Here is a 24,088-nt window from a genome sequence, read left to right on the forward strand (position 1 = left end):
TCAAGTTTTTATTGAGTCAGGCAGAGGGCAAACAGAGATGAAGGAGCCTGAACTCTGGCCTCAATGAGTGCCCGGCTACTGAACCCTTGTCTCCCGACAGTCAGGCAGGTCTTTCTCTTCCTGCTGGCCTCTTTGCAGCCCCGCTGTTAGGACAGATACACGGCTCAAATTTGCACATGACTTTCTAAGACACTAACTAGCATTTCTTAAGATTGTTTGGATTTCCACAAAGAAATTGAGCTATGAGGGACAACATTCATTTTCGTTACTGAGAATTGATTTTTCTTGCAGATAATCTTTCAAAATGGGTTGACCAAGACAGAATAACCCAGGTAAAAACCACTCTAGTAAATGTGGTAAAATCTGCCTTGTTGACTCATCTGGTAATTTCTCGTCCTGTACCAGGAGATAAATATTTTAGAGACATATCAAGAAGAGGTCATTCTATAAGGAAGGAATGGGGATTTGTGGTGTGCTGTTGAGGAAGCCACAGAACCCCAGGATTTCAGGCTCCCCTGGAGTCACTCGACTTACCTCAATGGTTTTACAGGTGTCCTCCAACTGGCTGATCACTCCCTGGACTCGGTCATTGCTTCCCACAAGGACAGCAATGCCATCACTGAGCTCGGACTGATGAAGAGAAAAGAGGGATGCAAGAGCTTAGGGGTTTTCTAGTCAGCACCGAGTGTGGATTAGGTGAAATAGCGTCCTCGTGTGTTCTTAATCTAGGGTCCGTGGAACCCCTAAGGAGTAACAGTGAGGCCTGGGAGGCCTGTGAACCTCCTGAGCTTGTAAATAAAAGTCTGTATGGATGTGTATATAAATGCATTTGTCTGGTAAGAGGTTTCATAGTTTTCATCAAATTCTTAATGGAAATGTGGCTCTACTATAAACATTAGGAATGCTGAATTATAGGCCATAGATAGAGAATAGCATATTCATGCTAAAGAATTCTAAGTATTGTTTATAAATGGAATGGAGTCCAATATGTGATATCAGGAACCCAAAATGAATTATTTGTCTAGTGCAGCTCAAGATCAGTTTTACTAGGAAATATGTATAGTAAATACTCATCCATTTATTCACTCATTCAACTTATTTATTATGCACCTTCGATGACCTAGATGCACGCAAATACTCACATACTACGCCAAGTCATGACAAACTTGAAACCGGTTCTAGGGGAAACATTCCAACTTGAAATTCCTCTCAGACTCTTTTGACTCCAAGAGTCCATTGCTTATACTCACTCCCTTGCCAAGGTCAGCCTAGGGAGCGCCAGGGGGCACTAATGGGGACTCAGGAGGCCTGCATGCTTGGTCCATCTCTGCCTTCTCTTCTCTATGATGGTGGGCAAAACAAGTAATCAGTTGGACCCTAATTTTCTCACATATAAAAGTGAGGAGATGGGACTAGAACAGTGACTGTAAAACATTCTAAAGCTGCAGAACGCTTTCTTTAAATGGAGGCTAGTACAGAATCCCAGTGGGTAAAAGTGAAGCTGCTCTGGCCAAACAGGAGCAGGGTGGAAATCCTGCCAGTCTGTCCTCTGTCCACCGCACGTGAGTCCCCAGGGCTCTGGGGGCAATAGTGTGAAACTGGTACTATTCACTTCTAATAGGCTACGACTTAGGGGATGGGAGGAAGGAAAAGGGGGAATAAACCATAAGTGGACGGAAAAATAAATAAATGTTATAGATATCTTGCTAAATCCTGCTTCTTTACCAATTAGTATTCACTGGTTGTAAGCGGAGTTGCCCAAAAGTTTGGCTTCCAAATTTAATTCCAACTCTGATCCTCACAGTAAACCACTGACCACACGTAGACTCTATGATTCTAACAGAAAGGAGCTGAGAGGTGCTGCTACTCACGTTCTAGGTGCCTCGAGTGGCTGCATCTCTGAACACACAACCACATGTCTGCTTGCATCAAATAGATAAGTTCCTACTTACCCACAGGTGAAACCAGGTTAGCAGGTTAGTGATAAGCTAGGGGATATGCTGTATTTGGTCAGAATGAGGCGGCTGAGGCTGGGGCCCTGGAGTGGGAGCATGTGCCACACTCAAGGGAGGACTTTCAGAACTGACCTAGGTTGAAAGGCCAGGACCAGGTTACCGTAGCCTTGAGGGCTAGCACTAGGAAATGTTTTAAAGTTGCTCTTTAATGAAATGCCATTCATTGTAACTCACCCACTAGGAGTGGAGGAGAAAAGGCCTTGGGGGTATGGGGTCAGGGAGTGGGCAAAAAGGAACCTTTTTATTCTGAGACTGGAGTAAAAAGTTATCCTTTTACCTACAGTCTGAACTTCAAATAATGTTTGAGCAGCTTGAGCTTGGACTGGGTCCCATAACACTGCTTGTCTTCAGCTACCTCCACTCTAAGGGCTTCAAAAACAGCCACTCTTCCTCTCTACCCCCTACCTGACCCTCTGCATCCCTTCCCTCTCTGGCCCTCTCCACTATCCTCCAGAGAATTGACTGTATGGCCAGGTTTCCACAGCATCCCTTCCGGCTCCACCCCCCACACCCGCCCAGCCTTGTGGCCCCCCGTGGCCCTGCAGGGCTTGGGCCTCCCTCCTTGGGAGGCAGGGAGCCAATCACACAGGCACTTGGAAAGGGCTATGGAGGAGGGTCCGGAGGAGCTCTGTTACCTTCTGCCTCTGGAACACGTGAGTGAGGGGAGCCACCTGGCAATCCTTGTGTGCCCCAAAGACTTTGCACAGAGAGCAGGTGGGGACTTCACAGTTCAGACAGTAGATGTTGATGCGCTCCTCTTCGTGCTCCTCACACATGGGCTGGTCCGACTTCTTTTCTGGTCTGGGAGGAGGTAGGCGGATCAATATGTCAGCTCCCATTGGGCAGAGCGGAGAGGGGTAATCAGCATTGCAAACCTCGACTAGTCCCTGCACCCCCTCGACCCTATGCCAGAAGACTCCCAGGATCCCTTTCAGGTGCTCAGAGCCCTCCGCAAATTCAGTTTCCCTACTGGTTTAGCAGTAGTGTGCTGACAAATTAACAGCCATCCTGGAGATGGGGACACGGAGACTTTGATCTGTAGCATTTGCCAATTTCCATGGTGTAAGCATTCCCATTGTGGTCCATTTCACGGTTTAAAAACTGGCTAGTGCAATTCCCCCTGAAAGTTGAACACGGAGCTCTTTGGTTAGGAGTGTGCTTTAGCAGTGTCTCCACACTCTCACAAGTCTCTCAAGACACTTTCCATTACGAGTAAAGAAGGGGAGGTTGCTGATAAACCTCAAGTTTGCACCAGTCTTGCGGAGGTGCTAGATCCCATCCCTCCAGCCTCTGGCCCCAGAAAACACCTTTCCCACCAAAAGGAGTGAGAACAGGTGTAGGCTGGGGGAGAGCAAATCTCTGATTATGAATCCAGGCACTGGTTGGAAGTAGCTGTGTGTGAGAGGGAAGATGTCAGCACGTGCTGTATGAATTTGTTTTGGTCTCCTCCTGCCATTAGCACAGAAAATGGAAATAACTTCCTGAGGACTTGGCAGTGGTCAAGAGTGTGTAGTATGTACTCAGTGAATGTGAACAACTGTACCGAATACTTTAGGCAATAAGAAAACTGCCACATGCTGGTCTGGGACATGGTGGCAGCTTGGAAGTACGAATCTCACTTCCAAGTTTCAGTTTTCTCAACAGGTCAGCACTAACCGAAAATTTTCACAACTGCCCAGGTAATAATGGAGCATTGGGTTTGTACGTGCCAGTGAGACAATGACCAAGCAATGAAAACTTGAAAGCCTGAGAGGGTGTGACAAGTCATTGCTGCTTAAGGATAACCTGTTAGCTGTGTAATCACCTGGAGCAGCCCACGTTCACAACACAGCATAGAGCCCTGTGTATTCCCCTAACCTTCAGTGTGGTTTAGGTGTTATGATCAAGGGCAAAATTATGCCAAATTGTGGTGCTTTAGGCTCCCTCTGGAAAGCATGGTGAGAAATATGGGATTTTTATATAAACTGTCTAAAGACTGAGGCTGTTAATAGTTTTCAGAGGTATTTGGAAAATTTTAATACAAATCCAAAACCTTTCTCCTATTCCCAAACACATGGTCACTTAGAAGCATCTCAGATTTGGGACTGGATCTTTTTAGTTATCAAGATCCACTTTTTTAAAACTATAGGTTTTTATGAGCCATGAAATTAATTAATATGGGCCATGAAATCAGTTTAGGGGGTCATGACTAGCATTGTTAAAATCAAAATAGAATAGCAAATACTGTGAACTACATGTAGTAAGGATAGATAAGTATTGATATGTGAAACTTTTGTTTCAGGTGTACATACATATGTGTGTGTGCATATGTGTGTGTACATATGTATATACAAAAGTATATATTTTGTATATATCTATATATCTACATCCATCTATATATATAATAGTCACTGGATCACAATGTAAAATGTACTTCTGACAGTGAGCCATGAATAAAAATGTTTGAAAACCATTGATATTGATGTGTGGTATCATGTAGCTACAGCCCCAGAACTTAGAGAAAGGCAGAGAATATGCCAATTTACGTCTCTAAGTCACCAGGTAGAAGTCAAGTGCTTGAGATTGGGCTAGTGGTTGGGAGAAGTCCTGTGTCTGGTAAGGAAGTTGTATGGACTTTCAGCTTCAAGATTTTGGAATCTGATTTTTGTAAAAGGAATTTTTACCTGCTCTTGTACCAAGCATGTTTTCCATGAAGTCTATGACCTATTGACTTAACTTCTGCCTTATGCTTGGAAGCTAACTGGGGAAAGTAAACTCCACAACTGAAAAAACTATCCCCACTCCCAGGTCTGTCTGAGTTCTCCACTAGAATGTGAGCTTCACGAGGGCAGGGGCCATGGTCTATGTTCTTTTTTGCTGGATCCCCAGTGCCCAGAACAATGCCTTGCGTAGAGTGGGTGCTCAGTAAACATTTGTTGAGTGAATGAGTGAGAAATGAAAGGGAATTTGCCAAATTAATGGACAGTATTCCCTGTGCTCTGCCATGAAACTGCTCATCAGGAGAAGGCATGTGAAACATGGAGGAAGTCTGGGGTCACTTGACACCTATGAATGGCAAAGGAAGAGACCAGACAACATCCTAAAGGCTCCATTTATAAATGACAAAGCCCTCCAGAGCTTATCTAGAAATTAGGAGTGGCGATTTCCTTGGTCAAAGGCTTCTCCACCTCTAGAACCTTCCCTCCCATGTATCTCCACCTCGTAATAAATGTCAAGCAAGTGTCTGGAGCACATTATTGGACAATGGCACAGGTGATACTACTGTGGCTCATCTCCCTTAGGCATTACCTGAGGGTAGCCTGCTTCTCATGCGCTGGTCTGATGTCAACAGCTCTGACCAGAACTCAGATATATGCAAACACTGACAATGTGGTAATAGCCATACAGCTCTATGTTTAGTTTTTGATTGTGATTACTTATTTTTTCATAATGCAATACAGACTGAGAACTACTTCCCATATTCCTTATTAAGTTTTTCTTTTTTAGGTGAGAACACAGGCTCAGAGGCAACCCCCACTTATAAACATGAGTGTATAATGAAAACCTCTAGACAACTTAAAACATATAATAACAGACATGGGACAAACATGGTGCATAGAATAAAGATGTAAATGCACTTTCATGAGGTGAGGGTGGCCGAGCTCACAGTTGTGGTTCAGGGCTCCGTGCCAAATGCTGGCAGTGGCCCCTAGCCATTCAGTGCAGGAATGGCTGTACAGTGCTAGGAGTCTGTAGCCTGCTGTCCGTGGTCTCTGAGGTTGCTGGGACCATCCTAGCATTTCCTGAAAGGTGGGCATCTGGTCTTGGCAAGGCATTTCAGGCAGTACTTTTAGAGTCAAACTGATCTTAAAGCTTAATTCCAGCTTGGCTTCTCCATGTGGTGGCTGTGTGGCCTTAGGTAAGTTACTTAACCTCTTTCAGGCTCAGCTTTTACTCATATTTAAAAATTGGGCTAAGGGTCTTCTAATTCAATGTGGCAGAATGAACACATGCATTTATTTATTTATGTTTCCCATTGAAATCCCACAAAATGAGAGTAAGGAAATAAAATGGTATAAATCAATAAGGACAAAAAATGAGCACGATGACAGCAGATGAGTGACACCAACAAAATGTTGGAAACTGGGAACATCTGGATGAAAGAAAGTGACCTACTTGAGTGGCATCTCAGTTCTGCTAAGTGCCTGCAGGGGAGAAGCCTACAAGAAGCAAGCTGACTTGGGGACCTTGGAAAGGCTCTGGAATGGCAGAGGCCTGGTACTCAAAGGTGAGAGTGTTGGGGAGGCTGAAAAGAAGAGGACTGTTTGCACGTTTTAGAAGATTACTTGAGGATGTGCTCCACAAAAACAGCAGAGTAAACCAACAAAGGGGAGGACAGAGGATCCAGAAAACAAGGGATTCAACCCAGGGGAGACTAAACATGAAGGAGAAGGAGAAGCCCAACCCCATGAGGGCACAGTCCTAACTGTCTATAGTGAAGTCAAAAGATAATGTCTAAAACTGAGAAGGCAAGAACTAGGAGTGTACTAGTAGGATGCCTGTGGCACTGGGTGATAAGTAGCAGAAAGATAACTAAAAGAATTAAAAGTGGTTGACTTTGAGAAGAGAGACTTGGGGGGCAAGAGAGAATTGAGCAAGACAGTAGGCCTCATTAGAGGCCATTAGGACTATTCGATGTTTAAAATTATGTGTATGAATTACTTTGAGTAAAATATTACAAACTTTTAATAAGGTGGTATTAATAATCATAATCACAACCTCACACGGGATTGTTGTGAGAATTAAAGAATTACACGATTCATGTGTAAAGTGCCCTGAACAGTGTTTGATGCAAACTCAGCACATTTTAGTTTTACTAATTTCAAAGTTAATTATTATTCTGTTCATTATTAATATTAGCGAAATTACTTCCTTCTTTCATCACCCTCTCCCCCAAACTGTGGCTGGTTCAGAACTATGCAGAATTCTAGATAATAAGGCCAGGTTTTGTCAAGACCTACAATCTCTAGCCTTTCTGTGGGAGGTCAGAGTCGACCAGCCCCTCCCCTTTCTGCCCCCACTCCAGTGACTGCAGGCCAGAGCTGGGTTCGTCTCACTCTGTGTGGCCAAGGTTATTCCAGCGTCACCTAATGTGCCCTGAGGCTCAGGGTTCTGGGCTGGGAAGGCTGCCAGCCTCCAGGGAACAATTGGGTTTATGCCCAAGCATGCGCCTGAGCCCTCTGTGTAACTTGTGGTTTTGCTACTAAGTAAAAGTGTCCCAAAGGCAAGTCTCAAATTCAAGAAACAACAGCATAAGAAGAATTTGATAATCACAGAAACACCACTAGTGCACTCAGCTGTGAGCTTCATTGTTGGAAATTTGGTCTTTGCTTTCATACAGTTTGCTTGCCTGGGCACTATTTTTGGCAGATGCACCACACAGACTTTATAGTTAAAGTCAGAATGCGTCTTGTAGTTTTACTCACGCTACTAGTTTTAACATCTCGTCTTTTCTGGATTTCCTAACAATTATTATTATTATTTCACATGTTTCAAGCTCTCACTGTGGCAAGTAGCAAAACAAAAAATTATTGCAATAAATAGAACATGTGAGAAGATTTGTGGTGTGTTGCTTAATCAGCTGGCACTTGTGGAGCAACTGTTCTGTGCGAGGCACCGTATTAAGCACTGAATCTGTTGTTATATAAACTCCCTTAATAACGGTTTGGTTATTAATTGGCTGGTTAATTCTTTTAAGAAACAGTGTGTGTATTTGCATTTTAAAGTAATTAAATACATTGAGATCAGATCTGTGAAGCAACAGCAACAACAGTGCTTTCCTTCCTCTCAAGAGGACTTTGGAAGCGAGGGCAATAGCTGGCTCCACCTCTCTGCAATGTCACCAGCGACTCTTCCTCCCCAAATCCACTTATATCCAGGCACTATCTAATTCAGTTTTCTTAAGCAGAAACTAATAACCATAATGATTGTAATAATTATATGTTAGATTTATAGAACAGCTTTCTTTCTAAGAATGCAAGGCTCTTAGAGCCGTGCAGATGTTCAGTAAATACAGACTCCTAGTAAGAATCACAATGAGGTCATTTCTGGGTGTTCCCAATATTGCTATCAAGCTTCGTGGACTGGCCTGGCCTATGTGTACGTCTGAAAAAGGGCTCTTCACACCATGCCTTCTAGGAATGAGCTCCTGCAACCATGTCGCTAGGAAAGGCACTCTATAGCCAATGTGATTCAACCAGCAAGAAGCCTTTTTTAGGATGTGTGAATGGATGTATATACTGCATATCAGTCAACTGGTAAATGCTAAGAGTGTGCAGTAAATACGATCTAGAGAATAGGGAAACATCACCTGAACTCCATCTTTTTTTTTTCTCTAAAGTTTAAGTAGCTAAAGGCCAGGACTAGGACTTGCTTTGCAACTTCCCAGAGACAATACCACAACTAACTACGTTAGAGGATTTTGTTTCTATTATTATCATCTAGATAACTTTAAGGTGAGACTGTCTGAACTAGGGACTGGACTATTTGGGAAGATGGCATTTCTGTTAATTTTCTGTAAAGTTTTGTACTATAATTTTTCTGCTATGTAGAATCTGGAGCTGCAAAGGACCTATGAAGGGCAGAAATGTCTACAACGCATGTAATAGAAAGCTTGAGTGGGAGCAGCATCATGCCTCTTTCATTCTCACCATCTGGACTGGATTAGTGTTAATCAGTTACTTCGTTCTGAAATTGATACAAAAGCATGGGCACCCACTCCTTTGTCTCCTCCCATGAGCAACTCTCACTCCCATTGGGAACGACTGACTTGGAAAAACATTTTCCTATAAAACAATTAGCCCATGATGGGTAAACAAGTATTCAGTGTAGCAACTCACTAAAACAAACAAATAAGCAAAAACCGGCTTCAGATGGGTTTGGCACAAGACGAACCATACCTGGTGGACTCCTGCTTGTAGATGTCAATGATATTTTCCACCAGCAGGTTCCTCTGGAGTCCATATATCCCATGTCTGTCCAAAACCACTTCATGTCTACAGGACGGGCAGCGGAATCGGCCCCCTGATGCCACAGTGGTGCCTCCTCTTGTGGGCAAATATGGGTTAGAGGCCTGTTCTTGCCAAGCAAGAAAAGAAGAATTGAGTAAGGCCACAAGTAGCTTTTCTGAGGCTTGTTTTCACTCTCTGTTACCACAAACAACATCAACTTTTCCTTTAAGCTTTCCATAAAATAATCCTTTAGGGCCTTATCAGCAATCAGTCCCAAAACAGGGGGCCAGCACTTAGCCACAGTCAACTACAGTGTTACCATTTTCAGCACAAAGTGCTTTTCCATCCAACATTTTCATAACCAAAGGTTCCAGCGAGAAACCCAACAAGCAATGTCTTGGGCAGTAATTCATTTACCATTTTGAAACAGACTCAATGTTTTTTACTTTTTTAAAAACAAAGATGATTCCCAGTATTGAAATAAAACTAGATTTGGGAATTAGACAAGAGGCTGAGAGCACAGCACAAAACAAATCATTTAAAAAAAACTTGTTTTTCTTGAAAATGAACGCAGCCTTATAAAGTTTTCTAAAGGAATTAACTTCAAAGTTAAGCATCGGATTCGGATTCGGGAAGGAAGGAATCTTTTCCACCCCCTAAATTCCAAACAAACCTACCTGGAAAATATCACTGGCACATTTCCTACACAGGTTGTGCTGACAGGGGAGAATGACCACGGGTTTCGTGAACATCTCTAAGCAGATCGGACAGATGAGTTGCTTTTCCAAGTTATCCATGGTCTGCTGCTCTTTAGAAAAAGACTTGTAATTCAAAGAAGCGCTCATCTCCTGGCCGTCCCCGTGTGTGCTGCCAGGGAAGGGGTGCTCTGAATGGTTTCTGCGACTGTTTCCTGGAAATAATTCCAAGGATTGTGTGATCAAGTGTCCTTTACGTTTCTTTTGGTGGAGGACATTATTTCAGGCCCAGGTTCAGAGAGGGTGCTGGAGCTGTTTTTAGCAGTCAGGGGTCACGTGAGAGTGGGCTGACTTGTCCATATAAGCCAGTGACAGGAGGATGGATTCTGACAGGTGACAGAGAACAGAAGCCAACATTCCTGCCCCAGGGAGTGAAGAGAGTGGGTGGGAAGGAGGATTACAAACCCCATTTAGATGGGGCTGTGAGAGGAGGTTGAAGCTGACAGTTGTCAACAACAAGTGCAAACGTGCATGCCTAGTCACTGAGCCAGCCCCTCCCTGAGCACTCAGTAAGAACGTGGTGACGGGTTTCTGCAGGACAGGGGAGGACGCAGCACAACAGTCTAACTGTGTGAGGAATGCCGTTTCTGTCTTGAGAGTTTAGGGCACATCTCACCCAAAGTAGCATGATCACATTGTCTTAGGTGAAAACAAATAAAACAGGTCTTGAAAATCATTACCCTGGCTTCACGAGGACAATCGTCTAAAGAGACTTGCATAATGTGAAATACTTCATCTTTTCCAGGGTTGTGGTCTGGGAAAAATTCTAATTTAAAAAGTGAATTCAAATCTTTTTACCATAAAAGTGTCCACAAAATTTAAAAAAAATTCCAAACACTAGTTGATGATCCAATTTTTTGAAAAAGTTGTGTACTAAAACTCTAGTATGCTCTTTTCTTTTCCACATTGCTCTCCCTCCTCCCTAACCCTCTTTCTTCCTGTACCCTACCATCACCCCTACGTATCCTAAAACACAAAGGAAATTTGATAATCTTTAAAATTTAGTTTGCAATGATAACCAGTAATGGAGTAGTAACTGGCACATGGGGTAGCAGATCTATTATTTCATTTTGTCATATGGCGGGGGACTAACAACAGATCAGTGCCACTGCCAGCTGAGGTGAAAATGGAGTCCTGCTGGCTATACAGTTGCTTCTGACTCCTAGTGACCCTGTTTTTATCAGACAACGCTACTCATAGGGTTTTCATGGCCAATTTTTTCAGATGTGGGTGGCCACGTCCTTCCTAGTCTGTCTAGTCTGGAAGCTCCGCTGAAACCTGTCCACCATGGGTGACCCTGCTGGTATTTGAAATGCTGCTGGCATAGGCAGCCAGGTGGTGTGGTTCTCTCACCGGGAAAGGAACCCGGCTGTAGCAGTGAGAGCACTGAATCTTAACCATTCGACCACCAGGGCCTGCTTCCGTACCTGGGTTCTAGCTAGTCTGAAATACCTATATCCATTTGTATTTGCTTCTTCCTCCAAGCTAGTTTTTTAAATGCTACTTTCCCTGGTCATTTCTGATATTCTTGGTCTGCTCTTGAGTTACAAATATCAATTCTGACATTTTCCAGGATTTTGTGAAACAACTGTTTCATCAATATATATTTCATCAAAAAATTTAAAATCAGGTCAAAAATGAAAAGGAAATACATGTCTATTTTTTATGTGAGGAATTTGCAGCTTTATTTCTCCTTGATTTTAAAAATCTCAAACAATGAATACATTTGGTTAATATATCCCCAGTGTGCACTTAATTACCAGTAAGGAGTGGGTTGGTGTGATTGGTTATGTGTGGTCTTAGTGTTGCATGCACTGAGAGCTTATTGAGAATCTAATAAACTCCATTAACTAATTATAAGTTAACTGCCTAGGCTAGGTGAACTGAATTAACTCATTTAAAAAAATTCACCAATTCCCTTCTTCACTGTAGTTGCTAAATAGATACTGAAAGGAATGACAACAGAAGCAGTGACAGTGGGGCACAGGAGTGCTCAGAGCGAATGGTGCTTTGGGCTGGAGTGCAGAGCATGCTGCTGGCACACTGGCAGGCCATGAATACTGTTTTTAACACTTAATAAATTAGGCAACAGGAAGTCGTTAAAAGTTTCTCACAGAGAAACGTTTCCACGAGAGCTGTGCGTTGGATAGATAAATCGGGCAGCGGTGGTTGGGATAAATGAGAGCGAACATGACCTGGCCAAAGACCAGATGAGAGGTTATTACCAACAGCCTAGGTTAGAGGTTATGACGCCTTGGCACAGGCAGATGGCAGTGGGGAAGGAAAGGAGGAAATGGACTCTGGGCTGGTGACGAAAGTAGAATCCACAGAGGTGACTCAGACGCCCTGAGTCGGAGCAACCACCGATGATACAGTGAGAGGCTGCACAGTGACTCAGGAGACCGGCCTCTCCAGCTCCTAGGTCCACCCTGCTTTGTGATCTTGGGAAAGTGACCTCACCTAGCTGGATTTCAGTTCTTTTATCTATAAGTGAGTGGGGTTCATACCCTAACTTAGCAGTATTTGTAGAAAAAAACACTCTGAAACAGTATTAATTTTGACATTGAGAGTCCCAAATTCAATTATTTGATATAGAGTTGGTCCCTATCCTCTCCTCTTTTTTACTCTCTGCTCCTTCTTGCTCTCCGCCTTTCACGTTTTCTTAGAACTGCCCCTGGAAACTACACAGGAAAATAGCAAGAATCCCATAGGAATATGAGCCAAGTCAACAGATAATAATCACCTTCCCCTCCTCAACGTCTTTTCTCCAATCCTCGCTCCTCCCCACTCTCAGAGACCAGTAAGCAATGGGGTGGGCATGTGAGTTGGGAGTGGGACATGGGAGTAGCACTCTGCTCTAGGGAGGAAACAAAAAATTTTAGTCTGCTCCCAACTCATTCACAGAGATAGGGAAAATTCTGGAACTGAATCAGAATGGAAGTCAGTTTTAAGGCTCTGGGATTTGGAGTGGACCTGGACCTCCACAGAGACATCAAAACTAGCTTAGTCTCCAGAAGGCATCCTGGACTATACAGGAGTGGTGCATGACTTCCTCCTCGTCTCCTCCCCTCACCCCACCACACACTAGGACAGGAGGTTGAAACCAATCTGGGGGAATTACACAGGGCACTGCCTTAGTTGGAATCCCCGATTGCCTCTCATTCTTGAGTCCCACCAGACTGGAGCAGGAGTATGTTTAGATACATTGGGAAGCTGAAGCTAAACCACCGCTGTTCTCACCTCGTCCAGCAGTTTCCCAATCTCCCAGATAAGTCAGAGGAAGCAAGATGAGTCCCTAAGAACCTGAGTATATGCCCAACAGTGGACTTGGCACTGAGGGGTGACAATAGACAGAGAAGGCTTTTGACCTCTTTCAACCTCTAGCTACCAGGCCAAAAGGACTCAGACTTCAGGGACCAGGGCATAGAAGCAAAATGTAGATATCAGTGTGTTCTTTATCTCAGGAAGGGAGAAAACGAGGTTCTACAATCTGTTACTTTTAGTACTATAACACCACAACAAACATAATAAATATGTACAGAGTACCAATCACTTCTTAGAATAGTTCTCTAAGTTTTATCATCTCCACTGAGCCGACTGTGGCTCAGTGAAGTTAAGTAGTTGCCCAGTGTCATATGGCTGCTAGTCGTGAAGCAGATTCCAAGACATATCTTTTGACTACAGAGCCCGCGACCTCATCCACTACGCTATGCCACACCCATGCTCTACAGCACACTGTCCATTAGAATTTTGCAATGATGTAGTGTTCTATATCTGTGCTGTCCAACCTCTAGCCATGGGTAACTATCGAGTACTTGTAACGTGGTATTGTGCAACTCAGGATATGAATTTTTAATTTTATTTAAATTTAAATAACTATATGTGGCTAGTGATTATCATATTGGACACCAGCCCTAGAACATGAGATATTAAAAAATCTTGGGGGAAAATTGGAATGTATATGAAGGATTCTCCAACACGAACTGGGTCCCCCTCTTTTGGTGGATTTGTACTTCCTGGTTAGGGTAATAAGAAACTCCTCTCACCCTAGAGTAGTTAGAAAAGCAACATCAACTCTTCATTCAAACTTGCAAAGCAAGACAGAGCATTCTGGGAACAGGAGGCATTAGAAAGTCCCAGGGGATCAGTCTTAGGAGTGCTGCCCTTCCTGAGGATTCCAGAATGTCCTTGGCATTTCACTTACAGATGATCTCTCTGTCTCTTCAGCATGGGTAATTGCAAATCCAGGTACTTGAAAATAATCCAGGTTTAGCTCAAGCAACTAGCTAGTCATTCATCAAACAAAACAGAAGACTTATGGTCAGATGGACGGTGGAGCTAGAGGGGAGTAAAAAGTAGATACAGTTTGAAGCAAAGCAGTAAGGCAGATAAAGTTTAGCTTTGATGGAAGAGAAGACAAGAGGAACTAAAAGGCTGATCTTGCTTCTGGATCAAACTAGAGTAGAAGGAAGGAGAATTCTTCCTTCTTGTCCCCTTCTTGTTCTTTTTCTTGAGAAAGTTGGTGGCTGACTAAATCTTTAAAACAGGGAGAGAACACCAGATGATGTGGATACGGAGGGAGAGAACTGGGGACTGCTGAAGTAGGGGGTTTAGTTAGACTGGAACACTAGGGCATGAGTGGACTGAAACTTCAGGTCAACTCTAGCACCAGTTAAATCTCCTTCAAATCACTTTAGTCCTATGGCAAAATAAAGGCCAATGCTTAACATTGTGCAGACCAGGTCCTCTTAAACTAAGACAATGAGGTTAATTCTTTTGTGCAATATGCATCCATCCATCCATCCATCCATCCATCCATCCATCCCTCCCTCCCTCCTTCCCTCTCTCCCTTTATTAGTGAGAGCACCCTAGGTGACCTGTGGAGAAAAGCAGCACTTCATTTGGGATTTAGATGAACTGGTGTTCTGAGTGCTGGCCTCTGTTGATCAGTGCTGCCATCTAACCACAGGAGACATATATAGAGTATAATGTTATTTCTTTTGGTATCCTGGAGCTCAGAGTGTGATCCAAAAAAGCACTTTCTAACCATTATTTGGCTTAAGAATTTGTCTCAGATAAAAAATATAGTTGAAAAAATATATATACTTGAAAAAAATACAATCCAGAACTCTCTTTCCAGTAAAAGGATTCTTGCAATCTTCTTACACCAAAGACTCAACTCATGACATCTACAAAATACTTAACATTTTGTTCCTGTCTACAATGTCAATCTTTTCAATTTAGCTGTCTATCTGGCAATAGGCAGTTTGAATACATGATTTTAAAAGTTTTAATGAAAAGAAACATTTTACAAAATCTAAAATAAAAAAGAAATGAACTAACTGGAAAAGTACTTAACAGAAGCTAACACTGTGGCATTTCTTTCATTAGATAGTTTGCAAACTTCTGGCTGAAAGCTTTTTTTTCCCCTTGATAATTACTCCTCCAAATCCGTTGTTTATAAATTTTACTTCATCATAAACATCTCTGAGGAAATGTTAGAAAACTAACATATTGTAGTTTCCTCTCAACATTTCTTGGCATGATTCATATACCAGAAATAAACAGTGACGTTCCCAACAAGTAGCAAATACTTTAGCCTAAGGCTTTCCCAATGGCCATGTCTGAACTCCTTACCTTGGCTCCAAGACCTCCTTGACTCCACACTTAATATCTACCATCCCCTCCTCTTCCCCTCCACCCCAGCCTCCTCAATGATTTCTCTGAATTGACTCTTGCCTTCTGCAATCTATTTCTCATGTGTCACTCCCTATTTAAATCCAACTCATGGTCATATTACCCATAGGATAAAGACATTAATCCTCGCTGTGGTCCCTGGGCCTGACATTATCTGGATGAGCTATACATATGATTTAAAAATTTTAGGAGCCACATTAAAAAACAGAAACAAATGAAATTAATTTTATTAATATATTTTATTTAACTCCCAAATACATAACTATTATCATTTCAATATGTAATCAATATTTTTAAAAGTGAGATATCTGTGAATAGAGATAGCTTTATTTCTTCCTTTCCAATCTGGTGGTCTTTACTTAATTTTTCTTGCCTTATTGCCCTGGCTAGAAACCCCAGAATGGACATCCTTGCTTTGATCCTGATCTTAGGAGGAAAGCATTCATACTAAATATAATGCTAGCTGTGTGTTTTTCATTGATGCCCTTTATCAGGTTGAAGAAGTTCCCTTCCCTCCCAAGTTTGCTGACAGTTTTGAAAACGAGGAATGGATATTAAATTTTGTCAAACGCTTTTTCTAAATCTACTGAAATGATCCTGTGGTTTTTATTTTTTAGTCTGTTTACTATTAGGAATTACATTGACTTTTGAATGTTGAACCAGTTTTATATTCTTGGACTAAATCCCACTTGGTCATGATGTATTTTCCTTTTTATATATTACTAGACTTGGCTAAAATTTTGCTAAAAATTTTTGCATCGATGTTCATGAAGGATATTTGTCTGTAGCTTTCTTAAAATGTCTTTGTCTGGTTTTAGGATCAGGGTAATGCTGGCTTCACACAATAAGTTGGACAGTATTCCCTCTTCATCAATTTTCTGGAAGTTTGTGTATAATTGGAATTATTTCTTCCTTAAATGTTGGTAGAATTCACCACTGAAGCCACCTGGGCATGGTGTTTTCTTTATGAGAGAAATAAATGAGTTAACACATGTAAAGTAACTAGGACTGTGCTTGGCTTGTAGGAAGTGCTGAATAAATGTTAGCTGTTAATCTTTTAAATTCATCTATATTTTCAATTAAAAATAATGTTTTTTGCAGAACGTGGAAAATATTTTAAAATTTTAAGGAAGAAAAAAAATCACAGTAATCCTATTATCCAAAGATCACTACTAGTAACATTTTGATGTATTCTTGTCGTTGCTACAGATAATTTATGCTTGTTTATATTGTTATTGTTTATACTGCTCTGCACCTACTTTATTGACTTAGCATGTGATTATTAACGTTTTCCATGTCAATAGAAGTTCTTAATAAGTATGCCTTCAGTGGTCAGACATATTCCATTACACGGTCACACCATCATTTATTTAACCATCATTTTGTATTTTTAGAATTGTTCTACTTTCCCGGACAGTAGATGCAAGCACCTCTTTTCTTCGCCTCTATATATCTATGTAAATACACATTTGGATCTTCAGAATATTCCCTCTAGGCCTTCCCTCTATGGTGTGCTGATAACATACACTGATAACAGCTAATGGTTATGGTGTGTTTACCACTATGTGACAGACATTGTAATAAGGCCTTTACATGTTATATCTTAATTAAAAGTAGGTACCATTATTATCAGCCCTATTTTACAAATGAGGAAACTGAAGAACCAGAATGTTACTTGCCCAAGGTCACCCAGCTAGAGAACAGCAAAGACAGGAAAGGCCACCAGGTTTCAAAGTCCACATGACTAACCACTAAGCAATAGGGCCACTCAGCTTATACCTTTAGACTTTTTGTATGAATTCCATTCCACACCTGAGCTGCTGATCCTGAGATGTTGTTTGAGTTCTCATCCAGCTCACCTGCCCCAAACATTGTCCTCTACCCGGTTTTTGGGTGCTTTCCTTCCTATTCCTTCAACTCATTACCTATTTCTTGTTCTTTTAGTCATTTAGAGTTTCACTGCCAGCTCTTCTAGTCAGCCAGCTAGAACACCCATAATCCCAAATGGAAACTGGAGCATATCACCTGATCAAAGGACTTTTTTTCCTACTTTGTAAATTTGTTTTTACAAAAATGATGATATATTTTGTGAATCACTATATGTTCAATTAAAAGATTTTATTGAAAAGAATAAAATGAGATAAAAATGGAGACTGCCCTAGAAAATGAAAGCTATACCAATGAAACACAGCAAGTTTTACACATTGGTAACAAAAACGTACAGGTTGCCCAGAACCCTAAAAGGGACATGGGATAAAAGAACTGTCATTTATTAATTGTAATCCTCAGAAAAGGTAGTATCTCTGCCTTTGTCTAGAAGATTTATGCTTTGTGTTGAGAACTGCAGTATGGTTTCAACAGCTTTTATAGGGCTATATTCTAGAAAATTAGGATAGGGAGAATTTATTACCAGAAAAGCGTTCGTGTGTGTTCTACTCAATTTCTGAATCTTTCAGTGAGTGTATGCATGTCTGTTTTGTTTTTGTCTTGTCTTTAACAAAATAGACTACACTCAAGGGCAGCTCTAGATAGAACTTTTCTGGATAGAACTTTTTTCTCCAATTAATTCCCTCTCAGTGGTGGTCTCCAGTTAACTCTCCACGGTTACTTCCCAGGAGGAAAAGACATTAAAACCCTCCTCCAACAGCAAGCCTCTGTGTCTAGGGCCTTTCTCCACTTCCTCACCTCTCCTCAGGTTCCCCTGACTTTATCCTGTCCACGTAGGATCTGTCCAGAGCCGGGAACCCCACTGTCCGCAGTGGAGGTGCAGTGGAATAGTCCTCGCTTCCTAGGCTCAACATAAATCTAAAGTAGCCTTTAACTCCTTTTCCAAGTTCTCTGTTTTTTGTTTTGTTTTCCCATCTGTCAGTTCCCCTTAATTATGGGTAGTTTGACTCAGCTGGGTCCCTGGCAGTGCAGCTATTAATCACCAATCACAAAGGAGTCAGAGTGGCAACAGGTGTGACTGCAATCTGTCGCCATTTTTGGAGAGCAAAAGAACCCATTTCGTGAACTTCCCAAAGTGAATGGGTCTAAAATTTTAAAATTAGAAAAATAAACGTTGCCAGCACCCATTGTCCCTTGTCTGGGAAGTTTCCCAGAGCAGTAACCTCAAGCTCGCCGTACCCATCTCTTGCCAGAGGGCTGACTTTCTGCTCTTGTTCGAGCGGAATGAGAAGCAAAAGAAAAGCCACCACAGGCAAGGAGAGAAAAGGGCTGGAGGATGCGGGCATCGATCCCGCTACCTCTCGCATGCTAAGCGAGCGCTCTACCATTTGAGCTAATCCCCCACCGCTGTGCACGGCTGGTTATCTCTTCCTCTAGAGAGAGGTCAGAGGATTTGAAAGCGAAGATAAACATTTTTGACTACATTCTTGATCTTGCCTCATGGCTGAAGGCAAAGTAACAAAATGTGTGCGTCTCTCCTTCGAGCCGGAATCGAACCAGCGACCTAAGGATGGCCGCAGGTGCACGCCTACAGTCCTCCGCTCTACCAGCTGAGCTATCGAAGGGAGCGGAGGCACAGGGCGCCGACGCCTCGCCATCAGTTCTAGTCATTTTACAGGCTCCGTGCGCTTTCTACCGCGTTCCCTCCGTAAGTCCCAGGTTCCTGGAGCACAAGAGCCTCCTCGCGGACCTCCCACCTCCTCACGACGCCCGGAGCGAGCACTGCGTCGCCCACCCTGCCCGGGCCTGGCCCCGGGGAGCCGCATTAGCTTTCTTTGTGTGAGAACAAGCAGGAGGCCGTGACCCCGCGTCCTCCCGCCCAGCGCAGACTGACGGCGGCGCTTGAACTTGGACGGCACGTCCCCGCTTCCGAGATTCGCAAAACACTTCACACTGGGGAAGCTGGCGTAGGCTGAAACAGAAGCGAGAGGGCAAGAATTTCCAGCTGTTTTTCGTAACATAATGTGTATTAGGGAAGGGTACTCGAGGAAAGGACTGTAAATCATAGGAAGCAGGGAGAAAAAAGCCACGCGTGTCTCCTTCGAGCCGGAATCGAACCAGCGACCTAAGGATGTCTTTCGTCAGAATATCAACTACAGTCCTCCGCTCTACCAGCTGAGCTATCGAAGGGACGGGCAGGCGACTTTCCCGTCTTCTGTAATTCAATTCATAAAAACCAGAGCGCGCCCAACCGTGAGCCAGAGGTCGAACTGAGCATGCGTGGGGAGTACCCGGCTCTGTGTTGCTTTACGCGTGCGCAGAAAGACAGCCGTGTCTGGCTCCCGGGATCCTGACTGGCCCGGGAAAGGGCTCCCGACTCGTGCGTCCAGGGCCTTTGGTGCCAAGACTCGGGGACTCCGACGCTGCCTCCACATGCCTGTCGCACTTTTCCTTGACTACCCAGCGTTGGGGGTGGCCGTCAGCAGTGGCCTTAGCACTTTGTACTCTATGTCTCCCCTCAATTCCGCCTGGTGTGAAGGGCCAGTGGCGCAATGGATAACGCGTCTGACTACGGATCAGAAGATTGTAGGTTCGACTCCTGCCTGGCTCGGGATTTTTGTCACCTTAGTTTTTAAAACCAGAGATTACTCCTCGCTCTGTGACCTCCCAACCGCGAGGGCCAAGCGGAACTCCCTGCGCCTTGAGCTCGGAGACCGTCGCGCGTCGTGTCCAAGGCAGCCCGTCAGACTTCCGAGACGTCGCGAGGTCCGCGGGCGCGGGCGGAACGCCGGGCTGGCCCCCTCCAGGGCGCTGCGGGCCGAGCTCGCGGGGTCCGGGGAGGAGGCCCGTCCTCCCCGCACGAGGCCGGCGACGACGCGGGGCCGCTGCTCCCGCTTCTCGGTCCGTCGGCTCTTGTAAGATGCTTGAAACGTTACCGTCCCTAAGTCACTGAAGAAACCGCTCCCCCATCCTGCGCGACGCAGAGGGAAACAATTCAGGTTATTAACGATGTCTTTTCGATCCAGTTCCTGTTTGACGTTGCGTTTTAACGAAGGCGTTGAGCCCCTCGGTTGTAAGCACGGCGTAAAAACTATCCGATGACTTCGCTTCTCCCCTCAAGGTCTTTTAACCAAAAGGGCACAGTGTTGGTTTGAGCAAGCTGAGTTTTTCTTTTGAAGTTATAATTTTGTTTGCAGAGAGGAGGTTAGAATTATTTCTTGCATCTCCCCAAGTAAGACAGCAGTTCTCAAAAGTAAAAGCTGTAATAAAATGTGAAGCTTGGAAGGAGAGAAGTTAAGGAAGAGAAAATGTGAAGTTAGGGAAAAGGGCTAGTTTTTAAGTGGGAAAACTGTTTTCTTAAGCCTACACAAATATGGTTAAAAGAAGCTAAAAGTTTGGGGGCGCGCAAGCACAGACTATTTGAACAAAATGATGGTGGGTTTTATTTTTGTTTCCTGGTAAACATTTTGGTATTTTTCGCACGTAACAAGCTGATATCTGAGAGTTAAAAGAAAAATAGTACTTTTGTGGGACGTTGGGGAGATATGTTGCATCCTTGCCCCCAAGTTTGTGGGCAGAACCTTGTAAGTTGGGCTAAGAGGAAAGAGCATTCATCTTATTCGTGCCTTCTCCCCATTTTACAGAGTTGGCAAGTGAGGTGTTTCCTGTCTGCGGAGGTCGCTGTCACGGCCGTCCCTGCGCTGTGGCGGAGGCTCTGGCCCCTTGGTGTATCCCCTTCTTGAGGTGCTGTCTTCCCCAGCAGCCAGCCGGACCAGAGTAACACGTCCCAAGAGGGCCGAGATGGTGCCTGATTTCTGGCTCCCGTACTTGTGGCAGAAATTCACATAGAGCTAGTGTAACCAAGACAGACATTTATTATAGTGAAGTAGGGATGTCCCAGGAAAACCAGGGACAGGATGTCGCTGGGCCTCCTTATGGCTTTTCTCTCAGTGCCTTTTGGCTCCTCTCTGTCCTTCTCTAGTGCAGGGTTGGAAACATGGTGCTGCCCACTCCCCAGTCATTCCTGACCTTTATCCCTCACAGACTGTTGCTGTAGGTTGAATGTTTGTGTCTCACAAAATTCATATGTTGAAATCTAATGGCCAAGGTGGTGTATTGGGAAGTGGGGTATGTGGGAGGTGATAGGGTCATGAGGGTTGAGCCCTTACAATGGGATTAATGCCCTTATCAAAAAGGCCTCTGAGAGATCCCTCCTCTCTTCCATCACATGAGGACCCAGTGAGAATTTCCCAGTCTGCAACCCAGAAGAGAGGCTTCACCAAACCTGATGGTGCTGGCACCTGCATCTTGCACTTCCAGCCTCCAGAACTGTGAGAAATAAATTTCTCTTGTTTATAAGGCACCCAGTCTGTGGTATTTTGTTATAGCAGCCTGAACAAACGAGGACATCGATCAACCAGAGACTCAGTTTTCTTTCTCAATCCTGACTGCAAAACTCTTCATTGTTCTGGCCTCAGATGCTCACCCCTGATCCCCAAAATGTCCAGGGGTAGGGATTACATGCAGCCAGCAGGGCTGGCTCACCTCTAGCCATATGGTTGGGCAGATAGGATTGCATCCCCTCTTTCCTAGGATCCTAATGAAAAAATAATAAAGATATACAAAAAGAAAAAAAGCGTATTGCAGCATGGAAAAGAACAATAGGTACAATCAGCAAACTTGAGATTTTAAATAATCTCTGGGATGTAGAAAGCAAACGGGATTGTATGGACACATAGCCCAGAATGGAGAAAACCACAGCTAAGACTACACATTCTAGAAGCTAGCAAAGACAGAACTATTCTCCCTGTGGAGCCCCTGAGAGCTTCTAGGCACAGAGGCAGCAGCACAAAGGTCAGAGACACACAGCATTGTGCTGCTGCTGCTGCATTTGTCACCAGTTGGAGCTGCTTGGAGAACTGCTTAAGCGGAGTAGATGAGCCTGGGGAGTATAGGCCTAGGGAGGGAGGCAGAGTAGAGCCTGATAATAACAGACATGTTGAGAAAGAAAGGTCACCCCACCCCACTCTCAGGGTGAGACTTTCCTTGAATTGGCGGGTTGGGGCATCTTGGGCCAGCATGGCTTGTTCCTCTCGTGCACTATTAATGAAAACACCTGCTTGTCCCCAGGACCCAGCCATTTTACAGATACAGATCAGTGTAATCCATTGTTCATGAATATGAACAAATGTCCACCAGACATTTGAGTGGAAACAGCAAAGCAGTTTAAAGTCCAAGATGAGCAAACAAAATAACTGACCAAGGAGGAAACAGATAATGCAAGGAATAGTAAAGAACTACTTTTTTAAAATGCTAACTAATATCCTCAGAGACATCCAAGAGGCTATTGTAGCAATAAAAACCAGAGCAAGGTGATAGGAAAAGGAGCAATGAAAGAATAATTAACTTCTTGAAAACTTAAAGTGTGATTGCTAAGTTGAAAACTAACATATTGGTCATGGCTAAAGATGAAATTTGCATGTGTAGAAGAAAGAATGGAAAATACCTCCCAGAATACCAGAATATAGAGAGCAGAAAATATAAAAGTAAAAGCATGGAGAACAGACCCAGAAGACACAATGGCTATCTAGTCAGAGTTCCAGAAAAAGAAAGCAGAGATAATACAGGGAAAGGAATGGAAGAAAGACATTAGTCATCAGATCAACAGGGCCATCCAAGTAGGATGAATGAAAAACAATCAGGCCTGGACATGGCCTAGTGAAATTTAAAAGCATTGGAGATGAAGATAAAACCCTAAGAGCTTTCAGTGATGGGGACAAAAAGAAACAAACAAAAAACAGGCTGGCTGCATAGGAATGAGAATCTCATCAGCAATACTGGATTCTAGCAATGCTAGAAGACAGAGCAAGACCTTCAAAGTTCTTCGGGGAAATAATTTTGAACATAGAATTGTATAACCAATCAAAGCAGCAATCACATGTGAGGACAAATAGGTAGTCCATGCTTGCAAGGTCTCATAAAGTTTAAATTCCATGATTCCTTTCTGAAACATAAAAAATAAACATTACTTGAGGATGTTATACTGATTGAATTCTCCAGGAAGCAGAAGCTGACACAAAATGAGAGTACAAAATTTTTCTGGAGAGCAACATCTGTGAATGGAAAAGGGTAGGACACAGGATTGGGTAGGGGTAGCAATTACATAGTGATGCAGACCTGACAGAGTCTCAGCCAGCCCCCTTGGTAGGGGTAGCTGCAGAGCAAAGATTTCTCTTTAGAGGAGTCCTGAGTTGGGCAGAAATGGCTAGGCCCTCATACAACCCCCTTGCTCAGTCATTGGCCAGAGGCTGATAACCTTGGCAGGAAATTTGAGGTGGACCCTGAAGGAGTTAATACCTGGAGGCTCTCAGTTAACCATCCTCCTTGCAGCTGGGCAGTGAGTCCTTTCTTGAAAGGCAATCTAGCAGCAAGTCTCGTGTCTGGCATGGATGTACTTCAGCAAAACAAGAATCCAAGAAAGGAATACCTAGGATTTATGAAAAAAGGGAACCAACCCAGGAGCTCAAAATAAATCCCAGGTTGACAGTGATGCAACAAGCCAAGAAAGCAATCAGGAGAAATTAGGAAAAAGCAAAAAAGGTCAGAGGGCTCTGGGAGATGATCTTTGAAGAAGGAAGAGCATTCTTTCACAATGGTCATGTGACTATGGACTAGGAAGACCTTAGAGAGATGATAAAGGCATGTCACTTTTCTCAAAAAGCAAACCAAAGATAATTAGGAATTT

General features: G+C 43.5%; 1 protein-coding gene and 3 non-coding genes across 13 annotated transcripts in view; 1 reads left to right on the top strand and 3 right to left on the bottom strand.

The window, feature by feature from the left end:
* TRIM55 (tripartite motif containing 55) overlaps nucleotides 1-10,033 on the bottom strand; it is a 44,421-nt gene extending 34,388 nt beyond the window's left edge. For 9 of the 10 annotated variants that reach the window (XM_070481177.1, XM_070481173.1, XM_070481176.1 and 6 more), the window contains exons 1-4: nucleotides 9,682-10,000; nucleotides 8,954-9,126; nucleotides 2,651-2,816; nucleotides 535-630 (exon numbers count right to left, since the gene is read on the bottom strand). In XM_070481177.1, coding sequence (XP_070337278.1) covers nucleotides 535-630; nucleotides 2,651-2,816; nucleotides 8,954-9,126; nucleotides 9,682-9,849 — 603 coding nt within the window. In that variant the 5' untranslated portion in view covers nucleotides 9,850-10,000. Of the gene's footprint in view, nucleotides 1-534; nucleotides 631-2,650; nucleotides 2,817-8,953; nucleotides 9,127-9,681 lie in introns of all 10 variants that reach the window. The other variant, XM_044780235.2, reaches the window with a different exon arrangement.
* An 8,640-nt stretch (nucleotides 10,034-18,673) lies between these two features.
* On the bottom strand, nucleotides 18,674-18,746 carry TRNAA-AGC (transfer RNA alanine (anticodon AGC)). The gene has a single exon. It is a non-coding gene; the product is annotated as a tRNA-Ala (tRNA).
* Nucleotides 18,747-18,879: 133 nt separating this feature from the next.
* TRNAY-GUA (transfer RNA tyrosine (anticodon GUA)) lies at nucleotides 18,880-18,968 on the bottom strand. Its single transcript is given in 2 exon segments — nucleotides 18,880-18,915; nucleotides 18,932-18,968. It is a non-coding gene; the product is annotated as a tRNA-Tyr (tRNA).
* Nucleotides 18,969-19,881: 913 nt separating this feature from the next.
* Nucleotides 19,882-19,954, top strand: TRNAR-ACG (transfer RNA arginine (anticodon ACG)). The gene has a single exon. It is a non-coding gene; the product is annotated as a tRNA-Arg (tRNA).
* Nucleotides 19,955-24,088: the final 4,134 nt, after the last annotated feature.

Source organism: Equus asinus, chromosome 12 (genome assembly GCF_041296235.1).
Source record: "Equus asinus isolate D_3611 breed Donkey chromosome 12, EquAss-T2T_v2, whole genome shotgun sequence".
In the NCBI taxonomy this organism is placed as follows: Eukaryota; Metazoa; Chordata; class Mammalia; order Perissodactyla; family Equidae; genus Equus; species Equus asinus.